This window comes from Oreochromis aureus, linkage group 19 (assembly GCF_013358895.1).
Source record: "Oreochromis aureus strain Israel breed Guangdong linkage group 19, ZZ_aureus, whole genome shotgun sequence".
Classification (NCBI taxonomy): domain Eukaryota; kingdom Metazoa; phylum Chordata; class Actinopteri; order Cichliformes; family Cichlidae; genus Oreochromis; species Oreochromis aureus.
The window spans coordinates 1170244-1190236 of record NC_052960.1 but is presented as its reverse complement, the minus strand read 5'-3'; the positions used below and the strand labels follow the sequence as shown (position 1 = coordinate 1190236).

General features: G+C 48.0%; 1 protein-coding gene across 3 annotated transcripts; it reads left to right on the top strand.

The window, feature by feature from the left end:
* Positions 1-4806: 4806 nt before the first annotated feature.
* LOC116327998 (ovarian cancer G-protein coupled receptor 1) lies at positions 4807-11470 on the top strand. 3 transcript variants are annotated; one of them, XM_039603023.1, is made up of 8 exons: positions 5097-5290; positions 5994-6303; positions 7924-8153; positions 8260-8409; positions 9154-9287; positions 9386-9608; positions 9976-10156; positions 10238-11470. In XM_039603023.1, the coding sequence occupies exons 3-8, from the start codon at positions 8052-8054 to the stop codon at positions 10666-10668; spliced, it is 1221 nt and encodes a 406-aa protein (XP_039458957.1). In that variant the 5' UTR covers positions 5097-5290; positions 5994-6303; positions 7924-8051; the 3' UTR covers positions 10669-11470. The 3 variants fall into 3 exon arrangements, with proteins under 3 accessions (XP_039458958.1, XP_039458957.1, XP_031605565.1); XM_039603024.1 differs by lacking the exons at positions 5097-5290; positions 5994-6303 and adding an exon at positions 4807-4898; XM_031749705.2 differs by lacking the exon at positions 5994-6303.
* The last annotated feature ends 8523 nt before the right edge of the window (positions 11471-19993 follow it).

Genomic DNA, 19993 nt, shown 5'->3' with positions numbered 1-19993 from the left:
GAAGAGATGGAAGTTCTTCGCGGTCATGGGGTTTCTGGACCACTTCCTCACCCCGCGGGAGACTAGCGGCAATATGGTGCGGACCGTGGAGAGCTTCCCCCCCGAGGACCAGGGACAGTCCGGAGAGGCAGCAGGGGAGTGTCAGTCAGAAGGACAAGGTTTACAGTGAATTAATGTAGGCAGTTAATTTATGCGTGTTGTCATATAGGAATATATTTTGTTTATTAATAAAACAGTATACAGTGGTCCCGCTGTTCACCCGTCACATTTTGCTGATTTTTGTTATTGCACCGTACAGCTTTCAACAATGCGCATTGCATTCTGCAGCCTGATTGACAAATCTCCTCCGTGTCGTGTCTCCTGCGCTTGCCAAACTTATCATGTTTGGTTTTGATAACCATCACGTCCAATAGATAAAACAGCACAAAAACACTCATAACTATGACCCTCATTCGGAAATACACACCTGCACCGCGAGGGAAAAAGGCGCACGAAAGTGGCGCGCAGACGGAGAACAAGCACGGCATAATAAAACTTCCTCCCACATTCCTCCCACATTTCCGGTTCACGCGATGGATTTTTCTTGGATACGCGTTGAGGTGCGAATGTGCACGCGTCAAATTAGGGGCGTTTGGGGCGTTTTCGCTCGCGTCTATCGCGTTCGGTGTGAACACACCGTAAGGGAGAGGCCAGCCACCCTCCGGAGGAAGCTCATTTCTGTCGCCGCCGAACAAAAAAACTTTTATTTTGAAATTTCAAACCTTTATTTTGAAGTGTTTCAGCTTTGGTGGCTTACACATCCCTGGTGACTCGTGGAGAAAAATAAGATTTGTTCCTAGTGAGAAGCCAGTCGGGTTACTGTACCTGAGGCTGTTGTATCTGTCGACGCACTGAAGCACAGCAGGGTGTGTTTTTGAGCCGCGACCAGCTGAGTTTCTGTTTCCTCGTGAAGGCTGCATTCCACTAACCCAGAAAAAGATTTAGTATGTCCCAAATAGTATGTCAGAAACAGTTAGCCAAAAATATCACAACGTCCGACTGCATCTGGCCACATTTTGCAGTCTCTGGGTCTTTTTTGGTCTCTCTGACCCAAAGTCCCGAGCTCGCCGTGAGAAACAGCAGAGAGACGGGACCACAGTGACGCCGCACGCGCATGAAATCGTTAACTTTTAATGATGAACACAGACTGTGCTGTGACAGCAGTCACGGTTTGACTGCAGGCGACGGTTTCAGACTGTACGACATTCTGAATTTGGAGGAAAACGGAAGCAGTCGAACGTGACCGCCAGGTGAACGCATCAGAGAGGGAGGAGCATCGTCCTGACACGCTGACTCAGCACTGTCACCTCACAACAAGGTTCGTGGTTCAAATCTCCTGATCAGCTGCACATGCTCCCTGTGGTTCTACAGTGACTGTGGGCGTGGCTGACACTGGGACGGAGGTTTTAAGTGTCAGTGCAAACGGTCTTTTATTGTGAAACTCTGCATGTACAGGTACAGCTCATACGTCCATCCATCATCCCCCTGCTGATGTCACATCACAGCTTAATAATATTAAACATGCGTCTAACAATGAGCTCAGAGTGTGATTAAAAAGCTTTAAACATCTCTATCACCTCTATGATGTCATCGAGAGGGGATATCATTATATGCTCAGCCACAGAAGCTCCACCCACTGACTGTTCAAACCATCAGTTTACAAAGAGCAGCCAATGAGAAGAACGTTGTCTTAAAGGGGGATGAGCTTAAACAGCTCCTTTCAGACAGGGATCAATCTCTGAGCTGAAAATTGAGACACCAAAAGCTGCAGTTCCTGTAACGTCCACCGGGGGCTCCAGCAGGGGTTCAACATGCTGATACTGAGGCTCCACATCCTCCCTCTTCTGTATACAGTCTGTAGTTTCTGAGTAAGATTAATCGGGATGATTTTACGCCTGATGAGTCTGACTTCACCGTCTTCTGGATTTCTGTGAGACTTTCATGTGTTTAACTCGGGATTAACTTTTTAAACTGGCTCAGAGTCCACTTTAACCATTTAACCTCATTTTTAATAGTTCATGTGCAGACAGACGTCCGGCATGGGAACAGCTGTGCTTCGTGGCGAGCAGTCGTGTCACAGCAGCTTCACATGAATCAGAGACCCCGTGAATCGAGCAGCACTGCAGGCGCATCGGTGTGAGCTCACACGCCGCTGTGCGCTGACAGAACTTCTCACGATGGGCTAAAGCAAACACAAACATCCTGTGATTTGGAGGAAATGTGTTTATGTCACAGTTATTAGCCATCCTGTTTATTATGCATCATTAACGTGCTTATTTTACAAACTCTTCTCAGCCAATCAGAGCCGACGATGACGAGGATGAGCTTTGTGGCAGAGCACTCTGAGGATGAAGCAAACACTGACAGGACCCTCGCTGGGGTCTAATTTACCACTTCCTGCTGCCACCATGGTTACCACCATCAGGTGACTGATCACAGAGTCATCTGTTACCATGGTGATCTCGGCGTGGATGTGTTCTTGCAGTTTTAACCCCGAGTCGGTGCTCGGTGAAGCTCTCGGGTCAAACGGTTCGTCTCTGACATGCTGAGCCTGCTGGCGAGGGGTGGATTTGAGTCGGTGACCAATCAGAGCAGTGTGTGTGGCGGGAAACCATCAGCTGTCTATGAGCTGAGAGGATAAAGGTGACCCGTGCAGGTGCCGCTCGCGTATCAGACGGCCTTCTCAGAGCATGCAGGATGGCTGCGTGTGTCTCAAAGCGTGGCTCGGCTCGACTCTTCCGGAATGTTGTGCACATCCGGCTGTTCCCTAATCTGACTGATTTAAACCGGAGAGGAGGACGGATGCAGCGAGATGATAGCCGTGGTTTCAGAGTGCGGCCTGCTGCGGCTCTAAATGCTTCGCAGCGTGTTATTAAGGAGTCGCTGTGAAGACGCCGCCATGCCAAAGCTAACAGATATAGTTAGAGGTTACGCTGACTGTCACTGTTGCTCCATTTAGACGCTCGCTCCGACCAGCACAAAAACAAGTCTTCCTTTACACGGTGTGACCTTCAGCTCGGCGAGGAAGCCCGGCCTCTGCTGCACACGAGACATAAAAACACAGCTTCATATGGAGGGATAAACCTGAGACATGGAGGCTGACAACAAGCTGCACGCCTACAGCTCCTGCATACATAGGCGGATGTGCACACGTGTTTCATGCCATTATTTGAAAGGACTGAGTGCTTCGTGTCACACTGACCCTTTGTTTTCACTGATGCTGTGGTTGACTGAGGTTTGCTGTCACTGCGGTGTATGGGGCACAGCAGCCCATCTCTGCACAGGTCGCTGTGAAACCACCCATGATGGTTTGGAGGGTCTGTACGTAAAACCTCCGCTAGACACAACACAGTAAGCTGAGCTGTGTCAAAGTCACCCACACTGGAGGACTGGAACATCTGTACTCCTAAAAACAACAACAAGCAGAGGAACTCGACGAGGACGCTAGCAACAAAAACTGAAGGCAGACCGATTGGAGTGACGGTCGCTGGCTGAGGTGACCAACTCTGTCACAACTCTGAAAAACAAACTGGCATAAAGCGGAGCGCTGCTGAGAGCAGGATTATGCTAGCTGAAGAACAGCACAGTCAAATCTACCAGGACAATGAAGCAACTTTCCATCTAGAATATCAGAGACAAAGAGGTCAGGACTCTTTGCTGGTTTCTGTAGTTTAAAGAGGGGCTGGCACACGACTGACAGCACAGAGGACGGGCTGAGACAGAACCACAGCGAGTCCAGTGCAGACAAGACGTTTGGTGAAAAGGGAAGTTTGTGTGGATTCCATCTGATTCCGGGCTTCAAGACAGGAAGCTGCATCTATTCTCAGTCCTGAAAGCAGTGGAGCATTTCTACCATCCTGGAAACGTCGTCTCGCCTCTGCTCAAACACCTTTTTCTTCTTTTTCTCAACCAGCTTCTGTTCAGGGTTCAAAACAACCTGAGCTCTGTTTTCCAAAGAGTACGTCACTCGACCTGCGACACGTGAGAACTTCACAGGTTTACTTTCATCTATGTGCCGTTCATGTCATCATAGCATGAAGCAGGACTGACATGCGTTTCTCAACCATTAGTGATTTCACACAGTGACAGAGCCTGAGAACTGAGGAAGTATGAGCGGCTCACCAATCAGATTTCATAAAACATTCGCAGAAACATATCGAAACACGTCGCCCTTCTTAGCGTAGTGCTAAGACCACACACCTTTGGAGTGAAAGTCGCGAGTTTGATTCCCTCCCAGTATCCAGTAAGGGTCCTGGCTAGGCCCACCAAGCCCTGGAATGGCGTGGCTACATCTGCAGCCTGTCCGCAGCTTGGACACGTCACATTTCACTGCATGTTGTACTCTGCATGATTGTGTACGTGACCAATAAAGCTCGTTTCTTTCTTCTTTTCTCAGAGTGTGGCAGTAATCTCACTGGACACTCAGTTTAACAGGTTCTGAAATAAAAATATGATCAGCGTGACCGCGGCGTGCTCGGCGTGACCGCGGCGTGTTCAGTCAGTAGATCTATCAGAGTGTTTAAACAGGTGTTTCAGTAGACGATGAGCCTTTAATGAGGAGCTCTTGAGTCCGTGTCACTGAGTTTTTTATTAACTGATTTGGACAGAAAACTCCCACATCTGCATTGACACGTGGGCCGTTGCTTTCTTTAGTATTTTGACACATCTGCGTCGTGGGTGGATATGAAACATGGAAACACTGTCCCATCACAGTTACAGAAGAAAAGCTGCTGCTGACGTTTGGCACAAAGCCCTTCGGCGTGCAGGGGAAACCCGGTGTTGCTCATGTTTCTCGATATGGAGAAATTCAGATTTGAGAGCTGGGGGTCGGGCGGAGGTTTCAGGACGTGCCTGACGAGGTGAGAGAGGAGACTTTAAGGGGCCTCAGCACTGGGACGGGCTGAAACGCTGCAGCCATCGCCGTCACATCCTGGGCCTCTGGAGACAGCGATCATATTTGTGTTTGACTGGCTTTGCTGCGTGTTAATAAAGAGGACCTGTCTTTGACTGCAGCCTCACCCCCTCTGTTTATGTCTGAGGGTGGGAGGAGTCTCCCTTTGAGCCCACTTCCTCCTGCCGGCTGATACGCACACTCACAAATATCTGAGCACCCTGTGCCGCGGTTATTACTGAGACTGCAGGATGGAGAGGTTGTAGCACAGCTGCCGAGGGTGAGACCGACGACAGAGGGGTGGTGGTGCGCTTTTAGAGTGGAGAAAGACACCAGCCGTGGGTGTGTGGATGTCTGCAGGTTAGTGTGAGGCTGTGATCAGCGTTTGTAAAAGCTTTTTTACTTACAGACTTTGTTATAGTAGAGTCAGTGTAAGAGTACCAGTATTATCATTGTTGTTGGTCACAGCAGGAGTTTGAGTCGCTCCTGTTTGCAGACAGCAGCCAAAGAAACAAATCAGAGGAAGTAATTTCTCAATGCCGTTATTTTTCTGTGGCGTGTCACAACCAGTGGCCTCTGATCACTCCTGCTCCATGTGTGTGTATGTGTGTGTGTTTGTGAGACTGTGTGTGTGTGTGTGTGTGTGTGTGTGTGTGTGAGAGAGAATGTGTGTGTGTGTGTGTGTGTGTGTCTGTGTGTGTGAGAGAGTGTGTGTGTGTGTTTCCGTCCTCATCACGTTTGTTCAGATTTACCATCATCAACAGTCCATCATTATTACAATATAAAAATGTGAGGCTGCTATGTGATTTAGTGCTGATGGTAAATGTAGGATGTGTGAGTCTGTGTCTGTGTGTGTACACAAGTAGCTGTTTAGAGATCTGTGTGAGGACCAACAGTCCCGTTTGTTTGAGACTTAAAATGTGGTTTTAGCGTCAGAGTTCTGTTTAAGGTAAGCAGCTCGGGAAGGGTTATATCAATTAGATGTCCTCACTAAGATATGAAAACAAGTGTGTGTGTGTGTGTGTGTGTGTGTGTGTGTGTGTGTGTGTGTGTGTGTGTTCAGGCTGATGAAGTTTGTCAGTGTGAACACATGAAGGTTGATTCGGAGCGAGCTCACTGAAGCGAGCAGCAGATGTATCCTGGGATTCGTCGTCTGTAAGAAAAAGCATATCGTGGTTGTTGTGATGCTGCGCGGCTCTGTTGGCGGTCGTTTCTCAGCGGTGACTCGGGGCTGATGTCTCTGCTGGTGTTTCAGACTCCAGCCAGCAGCACAGCAGACACTGCGACACATCTCACAGGTGTCACGATGTGAAGCACAAAGGATTTTGGGCAGTTTGGGCTGATCTCAGGTGTTCAGGACGTTTGCTCCACAGGTGAGGAGCCTAAAAACTGAAAGCTGGGTCACTGTGTGTTGTCTGAGCTGTGGGGGCACAGATTTCATCTGACTGTAAGTCACTGCTTTGTAAAAGGATTTTAAATCTGTGGTGTGAGGACGTGCAGAGATCTGAGAGGACGACCGAGCTGTTCAGGTGTTTGTCTCAGTGAACTCGTCTCTTTCTTTAAGACACAGTCAAAAATCCTGTTACGATTTTCTGACTGTCGTCAGTCCAATGAAGCTGTGTTCACTTTAGCTTCTGCGTACGAACCCAGGACAGAGAAAACATGCTGAGAAAAGTTTTTCCAGCACCACACAAGCTTTAAATAAAAATCATACATGTGAAACAGCATCAGTGTGTTTTTAGATTTAACACCGGCCCACACCGTTACAGCCACCCACACCTGCAGGCAGTCCCCCGCCAACCTCATGTCATGAGTGGGACTAAGTCTGAGAACCCACGCAGACACAGAAAGAGAGGCCGGGGGATTCAAACTAGGAACCATGTCACTGTGAGACGTCAGCGCTAACCGCAGAGAAACAGGCAGTTTTTACTCTGAGACGTGCCACACCACAACAGGAAGTCGCTGCTGAGGGCTGAACACGTGAAGACAATAGAAAGGTTCAGTCCTAAGAAGCCTCGGGTCAGCGTCGGGCTGATCACGGCGAGCTGCAAAGAGGTGACGCCCTCAGGGCGGCGAGCACAGGTGGAGGGGAGAGAACACCTGACAGTCTGAGCATTCAGCCTCTGAAGAGCTGGAGGACAGTTTTAATGTCTCGGTCCCAAATTACAGATGCTGATTCAGGCCGAGGCCGAGGAACGTTTCAGACGCCGGGCTTCAGGTTTCTCACACATTCATTTCAAACAGCTGCAGAAAAACGGAGGATGTAACTTTAAAAATGACAAAATGTTGGTTTGAGATGATGTGATCAAGGCCTGATGTAAGTGGAAACAGTCAGCTTGTCACATTTTCTCACTGAAGTTGGATTAAAAACGACACTTCCTTCATATCTGTGCACAGATTACTCATCATTTCAGTATTAGATAAGGACAAACAGGAAGTTCACAGAGCAACCTGCTCGTCATCCAATCCTCTCATGACTCTGTCAGAGGAGCAGCACTGAGCGCGCTCACAGAAATGCTTCAGAAAGTCTCGTCAGTCAGCACGGGCTGGCGTTTTAAATCATCGGCTACATGCTGCACATTTCCAGGTACCCTACAGGAGCACATCAGCGCGGCGCTCTCGGTACAAACTGAGGACTGTAGAGCTGCTCAGGACAGTTAAAGAGTCGCTGTGCTTTCCAAAGCCTCCACCTGCTGGACTTCAAACCTGAGCTCAGCCTGTAACTAAGCTAGCTGTCAGGTTTGGACAGGAAGTCTGCGCGGTCCAACCGCACACCGCAATCTATTTCAGCCTGAGGGCTGCACCTCAGAGGTTTAGCGTGCGTGTGGATGGCGTGGGTTTGCTGGGGCGACCTGAGAAAATGTCTGTGGGATTATCATCACACATTCAATTTAAAGACAGAAACGAGATCATATTTACTTCTTTAAGCTCTCCCTGCTCACCTGCAGGGAGGTGTGTCTAATCTGGACTAAGCTACACTGTTTCTTCCACAGAGCGAACCGTCCAATCAGAGGCCCGATGAGACAAGAGCGGGATAATCCACCGCACAGAGCGCCGAGCAGCACGCGTGCTCTGGAGAGATGAATGAGTCAGGGTGAAACAGTGTGAGAGCGCGAGCAGTATGATGGCGATCAACAAGTCTGAAGAAGACACGAGCAACTGCAGCATCAACCATCAGATCCACCAGCAGGTGTTCTCCTGCGTCTACATCCTGGTGCTCGTGGTGAGTGATGGAAGTATCTCTGCTTTTAGGAAGTATTTCCCGAGTGCTGATAAACGGTGCTCCAGGATCTCCATGTGCTGGATGGTGAATGATCTTGTGTTTGTAGGTTGGTGTTCCTGCCAACGTGTACTCGCTGTACCACGCTGCCCTTCAGCTGAAGCAGAGGAACGAGCTGGGAATTTACCTGATGAACCTCACTGTGTCTGACCTGCTATACCTGGCATCTCTGCCTTTCTGGCTCCAGTACTTCTTTCAGGTAATGCAGAGACGTCCTGTCCGCTCGCTCTTCCCTCGGCAGTTCTTCACGATGCGTCTGAGGCGCTCTGGTTTCAGTCAAAGTGTCAGTGTCATCACAGACAGTTAGCACAGCGCCACGGTGTCGTCTGCCCACCACAGTGGAAGGCTGTGGTTGGAGCTCGACTCCAGGTTCAGTGCCATTAAAAGTGCCACGAGCTGCAGTTCCTCTAGCATCCACCGGGGGCTCCAGCAGTGAGTCAGTCCCACAGACTCCCACAGTTAAACGTTCCTGCAGAAATAAACATGTTTACATCCTGATACACAAACTGTTTGGTCTCCGTAGATCATTTCCTCCTTTATAACAGCTGTACGAGGGAGGATGTGTTTGTAACTCACATTAAGGCTTAAAGTTTCCATTTTAGGGGCGTGGCCTCTTTGAGTGACAGGTGGATGCTGACACAGGTGGCTGTAGCTGCTAGCTTCACCTGAACCGGACCGTGTTTGTGCTGTTTTAATGACATCATGTGACCAATAATATGGCTGTTGTGACGTCACCGTGCTAACAGATCTCTCTAATGTCGTCCCGCTAACAGCGTCATGTGACTTGTGGCTGTGTTAAAGCTCTGCTTGGATTAAGTTGGTGTTAGGTGGAGGTGAACTGGGCCATTATTAGCAGTCTCCTGCCCTGACAGCGTGCGCGGGTGGAGTTCCTCCACCTGCCTGTCTTATTTGGTCCACCTTCAGTCTCCCGTTGCTGTTTCAGGACGATGATTGGCGTCACCGAGAATGGCTGTGTCAGATGTGTGGTTTCCTGCTCTATGAGAACATCTACATCAGCATCGGCTTCCTGTGCTGCATCAGTCTGGATCGCTATCTGGCTGTGGTCCATCCTTTGAGGTAAGATGGTCTCCCGTCGTTTCGTCCTTCGTGGCTGAGATCAGGACATCTTTGGGTTTATGAAGAAGTCAAATCACCGCGACGCGTTCTGCCCGCAGGTTCACGGCTCTGCGCTCCATGAAAGCAGCGTCCGTCATCAGCGCCATCATCTGGCTGAAGGAGATCGCGGTGGGCGTCTTTTTCTTTCACCATAAGGAGCTCAGCAAAGATCCCAATAACCACTCGCTGTGCTTCGAGCACTACCCCATGAAGTCGTGGGAACGTCCAATCAACTACTACCGCATCAGCATCGGCTTCACGTTCCCGCTGGCCATTCTGTTGGTACGGTAACGGCTTTACACGCTCTTTGTGTGTTTCAGGATTTCTGCGTCGGTGTTAAAGAAGAGAGCTGGTTATTGGTCAGGAAACCACGTGTCTCCTGGCTCAGCGCCACAGCCATGAGTCCGCCGCTCTGGGTTAATCCCACATCTTCATGATGGTCTCAGTTATTTCATATTTGTAGTTAATTTGTCGTCCAACATTTTCAGCTGCTCACCATATACGATGACCTTATTTGGTTATTCAAACGCTTCCTTTTCTCGATGTCACAGTTTTTTAACTCTTCACTTTACTGTTGAGAATAAATGTTGTTCATGTTTTTCTGATGAATCTATCCTGTAACCACGGCGTCTTGTTTTGTCTCGGTTAGATTAGCTACCTGTGGGTCCTGCGAGCCGTGGGCCGGAGCGCGGGAACGCAGCCGGATCAGAAGATGAGGATCAGGCAGTTAGTCAGCAGCACCATCCTCATCTTCCTCATCTGCTTCTCGCCCTACCACGTCTTCCTGCTGGTGCGCACGCTGCTGGAGGAGGAATGCAGCTTCATCGAAGGTACCGTTTCACTCGCAGGAAGCCGTCCGATAAATAAAGATGGCGCCGTATTACTGTGATGACACAGTTCTTGTTTTGCAGCCATATTTAACTACTACCACCTGTCCCTGCTGCTGACCACCCTGAACTGCGTGGCCGACCCCGTTCTCTACTGCTTCGTCAGCGAAAGCGCCCGCCGAGGCCTCTACAGAGTCGTCTTCAGACCTGTTGCCAGGATACTCTGCTGCTGCCGTCGCCGTGGCAATGCCAGTCCCGCCAGTCCGGCTAACGACTCCCACGAGGTCGCCACAGACGAGAACAACGGCCAGCCAAACGTGACGCTGCTCACGCACAGCAATACGCTGAACAACGGCCAAACGGACGCCGCCTGCAGAAACACAAGTTTAATCACACGGATGCACGAAGAAAGCATCAAATCACGAGTCACAGAGAGTAACACGGCCTTGGAAATGCGTGTGACAGAGAAGCAGAAACAAAACCCCGACAGGACGGAGGGACGTGGGCAGAAATGAAATGATCAGCACGCCTCTGGGCACCAATGACCCGCCTGCACGACGAGGGCGGGCTGTTCTCTGGGGGGGCGTCTCTGTGCTGATGCAACAGCCCAGCCTGAGGGAGGTCAGGGTGGATCTGAGGTCTGCAGTCTGAAAGCCCCCATTACCCCTCTGTGGTGTCTGACACGGCGCAACATGGCTGACAAAACGCACATGAGGAGATCTGAAAGACTGCAGAGTGTCACGGCATCACTTCTAATAAGACTTTATCATGTTAGACACACATTCGCGTCTAATAACGCGCCTGAAAGGCTCCGTGTGGCAGCGATGAGGTTCCCGTCAAACAGTGAAACAGGAAGCAGACGTGGAAGAAATAAACCGAACGTTTTCACCGCAGCGCCGGAACAAACAACAGGATTTCCTGTACTTTGATTTGAAGAACCACACGTAACATGAAGGGACACAGGAAGACCCGACAGAACATTAGAAACGATTATTGATCAGTGATCAGATTTGACCCAATGTTAACCATCGATTGGCTCCAGGACTCATTAAATGGGCCGATTATGACTTAAAACAAGCTGAGACTTTGTGACCCCTAACCTTTGGTGACCTGTTAGAAAGTGTTTCCAGAGTTCTTGTTAAAACGTAGTTTATTATAACAGTGAGTCACACCGATGTTCCTCGCCGTCAGATAAATTCAATTCAATTCAATTCAATTCACTTTTATTTATATAGCACCAAATCACAACAAAAGTCGCCTCAAAGCGCTTTATATTGTACAGTAGATCGCACAATAATAAATACAGAGAAAAACCCAACAATCATATGACCCCCTATGAGCAAGCACTTTGGCGACAGTGGGAAGGAAAAACTCCCTTTTAACAGGAAGAAACCTCCGGCAGAACCAGGCTCAGGGAGGGGCGGGGCCATCTGCTGTGATTGGTTGGGGTGAAAGAAGGAAGACAGGATAAAGACATGCTGTGGAAGAGAGACAGAGATTAATAACAGATATGATTCAATGCAGAGAGGTCTATTAACACATAGTGAGTGAGAAAGGTGACTGGAAAGGAAAACTCAATGCATCATGGGAATCCCGGCAGCCTCGTCTGTTGCAGCATAACTAAGGGAGGATTCAGGGTCACCTGGTCCAGCCCTAACTATATGCTTTAGCAAAAGGAAAGTTTGAAGCCTAATCTTGAAAGTAGAGATAGTGTCTGTCTCCTGAATCCAAACTGGAAGCTGGTTCCACAGAAGAGGGGCCTGAAAACTGAAGGCTCTGCCTCCCATTCTACTTTTAAATACTCTAGGAACAAAAGTGCAGAGGATTCAGATTCAGGACAAATCTGTCTCTACTTGAAGCAGAGCTGATAACAAACCTCATCGTTAGCATCAGTAGACTTCAGTTATTGATAATGTGAACCTCACGGATTCCTCACGGATTCCTTCATGTTTAAAGGCAGCAGGGTTTATGTTAGCATGAGGAGCTTCAGACGATGCAGCGCCATCAATGAATTCAAATTTAAGTTTGACAGGATCTTTGACGCAACCTGACGAGTCCATAAAAGTCAAAAAGCTTCGGTTACCCTGATCTGAAGCTGGCCTGCTGCCCTTCAAGATCATCTTCTCGTGACCTTGTAGAGTTCAGAGTTCAGTCCTCTGTGGTTTTTGAGTTTGTGTACTATGAATTTGCTGTTCTGTAACTTTATCTCAGTGTTCATAGCAACTGACCAATCACTGTTTTTTTACACCCGAGCCGATCGGCCAGCAGTCACTGGGAGTGTTTCCTGCGATCTGTGTCGGGTTGGTGAGCAGAGCTGCTGCAGCAAGCAAGGCCGTGAGTCCCTGAGGACCTGCTCCAACAGTTGTTTCATATTTGACTTTGTTATTATTCTTAGTTTTAAGTTTCACTTTGGTTTGGTTCAAGAACCAGAAGTACTTCCTCAGCAAACAGATCATTTCAGGACATCTTGTGTCATCTGCGAGCCCTCGTGGTGTCTAGTACACCTCACAGGTATCTTAGATTCAAACACAAACTTGTGTTGTTTTGGAAATGTTAACAGCTAAATAAAGAGAAGTCCTCCTGTCCGCGGTGCTTCTCTGAAACAACAGCTGTTTGCATGTCGATCCACGTGTTAGCGGACTGTTTCTGAGAAGTGCTGCACGACCTCACACAGTCTGCCTACCAAACTATGACATCACATTGCACTGATGGTCCTGGGTCAGTGTTAAAAACATGTAGGACCAACATGGCTGCACCCACCTTGCTGACAATGAAAGGCCAGGGGGCGGGACCTAAACGCAGCAGCGGCACTGAGAGCTGGGACGAGGTACACGAGAAGGTGACCGTGAGCGGGAGATTAGCCAAATTTCAGTCAGGTAACTTTTATTCTGGAAGCGTTTGGCCGGCGTACAGCAGTCAGACCGCCTCCCGTCTGTGAAAAACACGACTCACAGTTTCCTCTTCATTTTACTTATTCATTTTACATTTTACCCCCCCCCCCACACACACACACAGACGCACACACACACAGACGCACACACACGCGTGCACACACACACACACACACACACACACACACAGACGCACACACACGCGTGCACACACACACACACACACACACACACACACACAGGTCACAGCATGTCTTCATAGCCTCCCTTTGAGCCCGTTTCAGCACTTTAACGCTGAGGAAAGAGACTCACTCCAGGGTCTGTATGTTGCTCTCTGCATGCATGGAAATGCCTCTAAGTCTGAATATGTTCAATATGTAAGAATCTGTGTGTTGACTCTGTGGTTATAGATCTGTGTGCTGTACCCTGCTCGCTAACATGAAAGTGACAGAGAATATTTTTATAAAGCTTTAAACTGAGTTCTAAACAGAAGTGGTCAGCCTCGTCTGTGTGTGTGTGTGTGTGTGTGTGCGTGCATGTGTGTACATATGCATGTGGTTTTCCTGTCTTAGTTTCAGGCCTGCGGCGAGTGATGCAGCGGTTTCAAAGTCTGACCTTTCTGATGCTGACGGCGTCAGCGACACTCTGAGCAGATATGGAAACGATCTAAATAACATTTGTTACACCGTTTAATATATGAACACATCTCAGTCCCCAGTGAAATGTTTCACCTCATAATGAATAACCAATCACAGCCACAGAATCCCCCGTTTTCTCAGTTTGAGTCTTTTGCCTTTCACATCAGTTAACCATGACGCCAACCACCCTCCTGAAACCACACTGTTCAGGTGGGTTTAGCGTGTCTGGGAGAGAGTCCTGTCTCAGTCACTTATGGATGATGTGAGAGGGTGTGTGTGTGTGTGTGTGTGTGTGTGCGTGTAGGTGTGTGTGTGTGTGCGTGTAGGTAGGTGTGTGTGTGTGCGTGTAGGTGTGTGTGTGTGTGCGTGTGTGGTGTGTGTGTGTGTGTGTGTGTGTGTGTGTGTGTGTGTGTGTGTGTGTGTGTGTGTGTGTGTGTGTGTGTGTGTGTGTGTGTGTGTGTGTGTGGGGGGATAGCAGCTCCCCCTGAGTCTCTCTGTCCTTGCCTGGATGATGAGGAACCTTCTACCTGATTGCAGAAGTTGGAACAGTTTGTTGCTCAACAGCGATGAGCAAGTAATAAACCTCAACAACATTAAAACACAGCACTGATATTTACAGCACGGCTCAGGCCAAACGAGTCCACAGACACAATCAAAGGTCCTTCACTGTTTAGTTTTCAGTCTAGAACGAGGAACCGCCAACGGGTCTGTCAGAGGCCGTCGGTGACCTGCACGACTCGAGTCTGAGAGCGCGTGCACAGACTTCTCCGTCTGTGCACGCGCTCTCACAGGACACAGACCCGTTGGCGGTCTGTGTCCTGTCACAAGGCCAGTGACAGGACGTCAGCAGCCTCGCAGCAGCATTTTGGAGCGTTCACAGGCCATCTGAAGACGACACAGCACAAAACACAGGCATCGAAAAGCACTTCTCATTCCAGCTTGGACGTCGTTGTAAATGTAACACCTACATTTCTGACAAGTGACAGACGATTAGCAGCCATCCAGATGTTTTTGGCATCAGTACCACAGGACATCATCTGCATAGCAGTGATATGAGATGCCCTTAAAGATGCTGGAGATGTGTTTGTGTGATAGTAAATACAGTGCAGGACAAAGTGACAGAGGTGGAGGAGAGTCACAGATTCATCATAACTGATGATTGAATGCAGAGTAAACACAGTGAAGAGGAAACCCCGTCTGAGTCGTAAACCTGTCTGCGGTCAGGTACCTGCAACACTGCACGTGACAGCCTGATGAAACGAGACGAGTGTGTCAGTGACACATCTTTGTTTACATGTGTCTGTCATAAAGATCCATCAAAAGCATTTCATATGTGTTTCCAAATAAATGAAATATGCACACAGAGTCAGGATCTACAGTCTCTGCTTCTTCATCGCTGCAGCTCTTTGTGGCCAGCCGGAGCTCGAGGAGCCGCCTGGTAAGACTGTAATGTTGGAGAGATCCTGATGTGACGGTTCACTTTGTTCCACAATAAACAGAAATCAACTTCACCCGGGAGCAGTGTGAGGACGCTCCAAGCATTTTCCAGCATGACAGAGAAACGGAGGCCAGAATGAAAACCAAGTGATTCAATTTATTGGAAAACCTCAGAAAAGTCCGTTAATCCTAATCCCATCCGAAATCTGTGATCAGCTCGGAGCTCTGAGGCAGGAAACACGAGCAGGAAGCAGACTCTCAGGTAACGAGGTGAAGACAAAAAGTAGCTGATGAGACGCTCCAAGAATTCAAAGTCCATGAAATCCCAAAACAAGCAGGGAACACGTGACACAGAGGGGAGTGGAAACACCTGGGTAACCACAGACAGGTGAAATGAAGCATGAAAAACAAGACATGGGAAGTAAAACTAAAAGACACGGAGAGTTCAGCTAAAACATCGAACTATGAAGCTACGACTCTGCAGAGAAACTAGGATTTCAAAACATCAAGAACAGAGAATAACTCAGACTCAACCTCACACATGAAGAATATAAACTAAGGACGGAAAACGACAAAACTCAGAGACCATTACACAGAGAAGGTCACATACCTGCTAATTAGCATGTCCCTGTCCTCATATCCCAGCTGTCTCGGCAGATGGCCCCGCCCCTCCCTGAGCCTGATTCTGTTTGGAGTTTCTTCCTGTTCAAAGGGAGTTTTTCCTTCCCACTGTCACCAAAGTGCTTGCTCATAGGGGGCAGTAGGTCTTTATCTGACAATATAAAGTGCAGCTCCTCCTTCGTTCAGACAGAACCACCTGAAGTCGGCCTCAAACTCATCTTTGTTTACAGGTTTGTATGTTTAAACCTGCTGACAGCTGTCGAGCACACTGATCAGCTGCTTACAGCGTTATCTTTGAGCTTTGCTGTGATGCTTAGTTAATGTCCCAACATGTGAATGATACTCTGAGGTCCACGGAGCAGCTGCCGAGATCAACCAATCTTATCTGAGTATAAGGACTGAAAGACGAGAGCGGTGTCTGTTGAGGCCTCAGGTCAGAGGGCGTGTCTTCGTGCCTGTGACCTGTGACCCTCTCTAGCCACCTAATGGAGCAGACTCAAGCTGGGAATATGAGCCTGTGTGAAACCAGCTCCTGCTACAGAGGTAATTAGAGAGGCCCTGAAGCTTCTTTACAGGATTTACCAGCTGTGATACTGACTGAGCGCAGGACTTCTTCTTCTGTGGTGTACTCGAGGATGCACTTATCCACGAACGTGACTGTGTGACCGTGAAGTGATCCTTCCATGTTAACTGTTGGGTTGGTGAAACATGAAGCTCATGTCCTCTGCAGTCTTAATAATCATCAGCTGACTACGAGGCGAGTTATTCATGCTGTGACATATACCATTTATTTTTCCTGCAGTATGCTGTCAATACACAGGGGCCTGATTATTTAAGACCTTGTATGAGCAGGATTTTGAATTCTGGATTTAACAGGAAGCCAATGAAGGGAAGAAATCTGCTCCTTCTAGTCCCTCATAAATCTCTCCATAAATTGCAGTTAGTTCAAAACACAGCTGCTCGTTTTGTATCCAGAATTACATCCACTGAACATATAACAGCTGTTCTTAAACAGCTCCGCTGGCTTCCAGTTCACCTCCGTGTCAGATCCTGCTTCTTACTTTCAAAGCGCTTCATAACCTCGCTCCTCCATATTTATCTGATCTCCATACGTACTCGCGCCCTCCTACACTCAGCTTCCCTTCTGTCTGTTCCACCTGCTCGCCTGACTGTCCTGGGACTCAGAGCCTTTAGCTGTTCTGCCCGAGACTTTGGATGCACTTCCACAGATCTCCGGACCACAAACTCTCTACTTTTAAATCACGTCTCAAAACCATCTGTTCAGGACTGCATACAGATGATTCTGTCTTAGTCCATTTTTACCTTGCTCAGCTTTGATGCTTTCATGCATGTGTTTTGTCAGACTTCTATCTAATCAGACGCCAGAGGAGTCGCCCCCTGCTGGACATTAGAGAGAATTCAGGTAAGAAGCCTTTCTTCAGCCTGCAGTCTGACTAATCAGCTCTGTGATGTGTGGCGTGACCTCTCATGGAAAATCTTGTCTGCTCGGTGCGTGGACAGTAAGAGGATCCCTGCTTTTCACAGGTGTCTGCAGCTCCTGCGCTCCCTGGGGAGCATTAATGATCCAAGCTGTCAGTGAGGAGCAGCTTATCTCTGTAAGCTGATTAAAGCACTTGTTAACCTCATTAAGATGTGTCAGTCAGCCTGCTTACAGGTCTGATTTCTGCTGATTCCTTCTTTGCCTTCTCTCATCAGCCTGCATTGACTCAGGTCCAGCCACTGAAAACGCCTCACCACACTCGTCATTATCTGGCTTTGAGGTCCGCCTCTCCTCCTGTGTTGTGGTGAGTTGTACATTCAGCACATGGCTGCACAAATGCAGCTGCTCGAACACTAAACACAACCACGAGGTCGCTCAGCCGTCACTGCAGCCACAGCTGAGAGGACGCTCAGCGACTCCTGTGATGCTTCTGCTGAACGACGCTTTAAACGGTGAATCCGACCTCAGCCGTTTCCACCGCCGCAGAGGAGCAGCTGGTTTTGGCCACATCAGTGTGAAGTGCAGAGTCAGGACTAAAAGGATGAAAATACTGAGATCAGAAATCTTAGACAGGAAGCAGAGCGTGTCTGATCTGAACCACAGCAGCTCTCATTTATCCACCTGCACGTGAAACGAACGCTACAGAGGGGGAATCTGATTGGAGGCCGGAGGGGCGGAGTCGTTTCCTCGGGTTTGAAACATGATAATATCACTACGTTATAAACTGGATGACTGGTTATGTTAAACTACAGCAGCCGCTCGGGCTTTTAAAGCGCATTTTCACGGTTTCTGTGGTGATGCGTCGACTTCTTTGTGCTGCAGACTCAGAGCATCCTTCTTACTGAAACCCTCAGATCAACTTTTCCAGACTGTTTCAGGGTGGAGCTGAGCCGCCTCCGCCTGTAGCTGGCGTGCAGCAGGCTAGTGATGTGTCGTTCGTGAACGAAACGGCTCTTAGAGCCGGGTCTTTGACGTGAACGATGTGAGCCGGCTCCTTATCACGAGCCGTGGGGGTTTTTTTCCCTTTCTCTCACCCTCTCTCTCGCACTTTTTCCTGCTTCACTCCGCACGCGAGCCTTGTGCTTGCGCTGGGATGAGGGGCGGTAGTTACACTCGCAGTAGCACAGGAACAGAGCGGGAGGGAGAGAGAGCCAGGGACAACAACGTCACATTAGAAAGGTATAGTAATCATCCACAACTATTTGCAGTTGCAGATGATAAAGGATTCAGAAAGTTGATTCATGCAGGCCCATATGACAGAGAATGTGCATCTTCTTCTTGTTTTTATATTTTAATTTATATTTAATTGTGTTGTGGTTTGCAGTGTTTTGTGTTGTTTCACTTTAAATTTGTTTAAAAGGAAAAAGCTGAAAATTTAAATAGTTAAAAGTTGAAATGTGAATAGTTGGTTTTTGTATTATATGATTTATTTATTACATTTTATGTGGAGTGAATAAATAAAAGTATATTTACGGTGGCCCCTAGAGACAAAGCACGTACAAAACACAACAGAAGTGCTCCAGGACGCTAGGGGGCAGTGTTGAGCTTTTGTTAGTGGTGGCTACACAAGCCAGGAAGTATCAACGACCGGATTTGGTGTGTGGTAGTAACAGGTAAATGAACATTATTTTTAATTATTTGAATTTATATGAGTGCTTGTGTATAAATACACAAACTAGTAGCTCTGTTTTGGAAGTTCAGTTAAAGCTAGAAATGTGTTTTGGAGTTTGTACGTGCTTTGTCTCTAGGACCACCACATATATTTATTTATAAACATATATAAATAAAACCACTTTTTTTACATTAGTAATTCCTTTTGTGCATAATTTTATATTATTGTCAACAAAACAACTTGAAGAGCCGGTTCTCTTTACAACTGTTCTTACCCAACAGGTGAAACACAGCTGCCACACAGGTACATCACAGGCCCCAAAAGGTTTTTACCTACATCAGATATAGTGATGTCATCATGTTGCCTAGCAACAGAATAAAATGACCTGTTTTTTCCTTCTGAAGCATCGTGTTGTTTTCATTTCAGAGCCAGCTGCACGAACAGGCCACGGCGTGGACACGTGAGTATTAATAACACGTGGACCCAAAGGACGCAGAGCTGCCAGCGTTCTGATGGCAGGCGCCAGGACGTGTTGGACTTGTGTGACCCGGGCAGCTTATTTTCCTCTGAGCGCGTTTAAAGGTGATTTCTGTAATAGCGCAGCGCTCCATCCTCCTCCACCTTCCTCGATATCATTTCCCCTCCAACTCAATCACGTCAGCACGCCTCGCCTGCAGCACATTTACAGTCCAACATTCAATCAGGACACCATTCCCCCTCCAGGCCGATATCTGAGCTTTGCTCTGACGCGTCACATGAAATGTACTTTCTACAGTCACAGCCTGAAAATAAAAACACAATAAAAGCAGAGGTGAATCACCAGGTTTTAACCCCTGAACGCCTCGTGCATCATATTAGGAACATACAGTTTCTGAGACGTCTACATCATCAGAGTGATTGTTTCCCTCGAAAACCTAAAGAAACAGAAAAATACATTTTTAAGGAAAAAACTGCAGATGTAGCAAATCTGACACATGAAAATTCTGATATTTGTAGTAAAAGTTGTTAAAAAAACAGCGAAAAAGAACAAATGATTTTATTTTGAATAAACTGTTTTCATGCACATTTATTTAGTGCTTTGCTTACAGTGCACTGAGGTAAACAGGCAGTAACTGTTTTATAAAGGTCTGTGTTATTCTG

What these genes read in the sequence shown, in the direction of transcription:
- LOC116327998 (XM_039603024.1), top strand. Translation starts at nt 8,052, where the DNA reads ATGATGGCGATCAACAAGTCTGAAGAAGACACGAGCAACTGCAGCATC. An exon ending in TCTACATCCTGGTGCTCGTG is followed by an intron (nt 8,154 to 8,259) that starts GTGAGTGATGGA and finishes TTGTGTTTGTAG; the next exon opens with GTTGGTGTTCCTGCCAACGT. An exon ending in TCCCGCTGGCCATTCTGTTG is followed by an intron (nt 9,609 to 9,975) that starts GTACGGTAACGG and finishes TGTCTCGGTTAG; the next exon opens with ATTAGCTACCTGTGGGTCCT.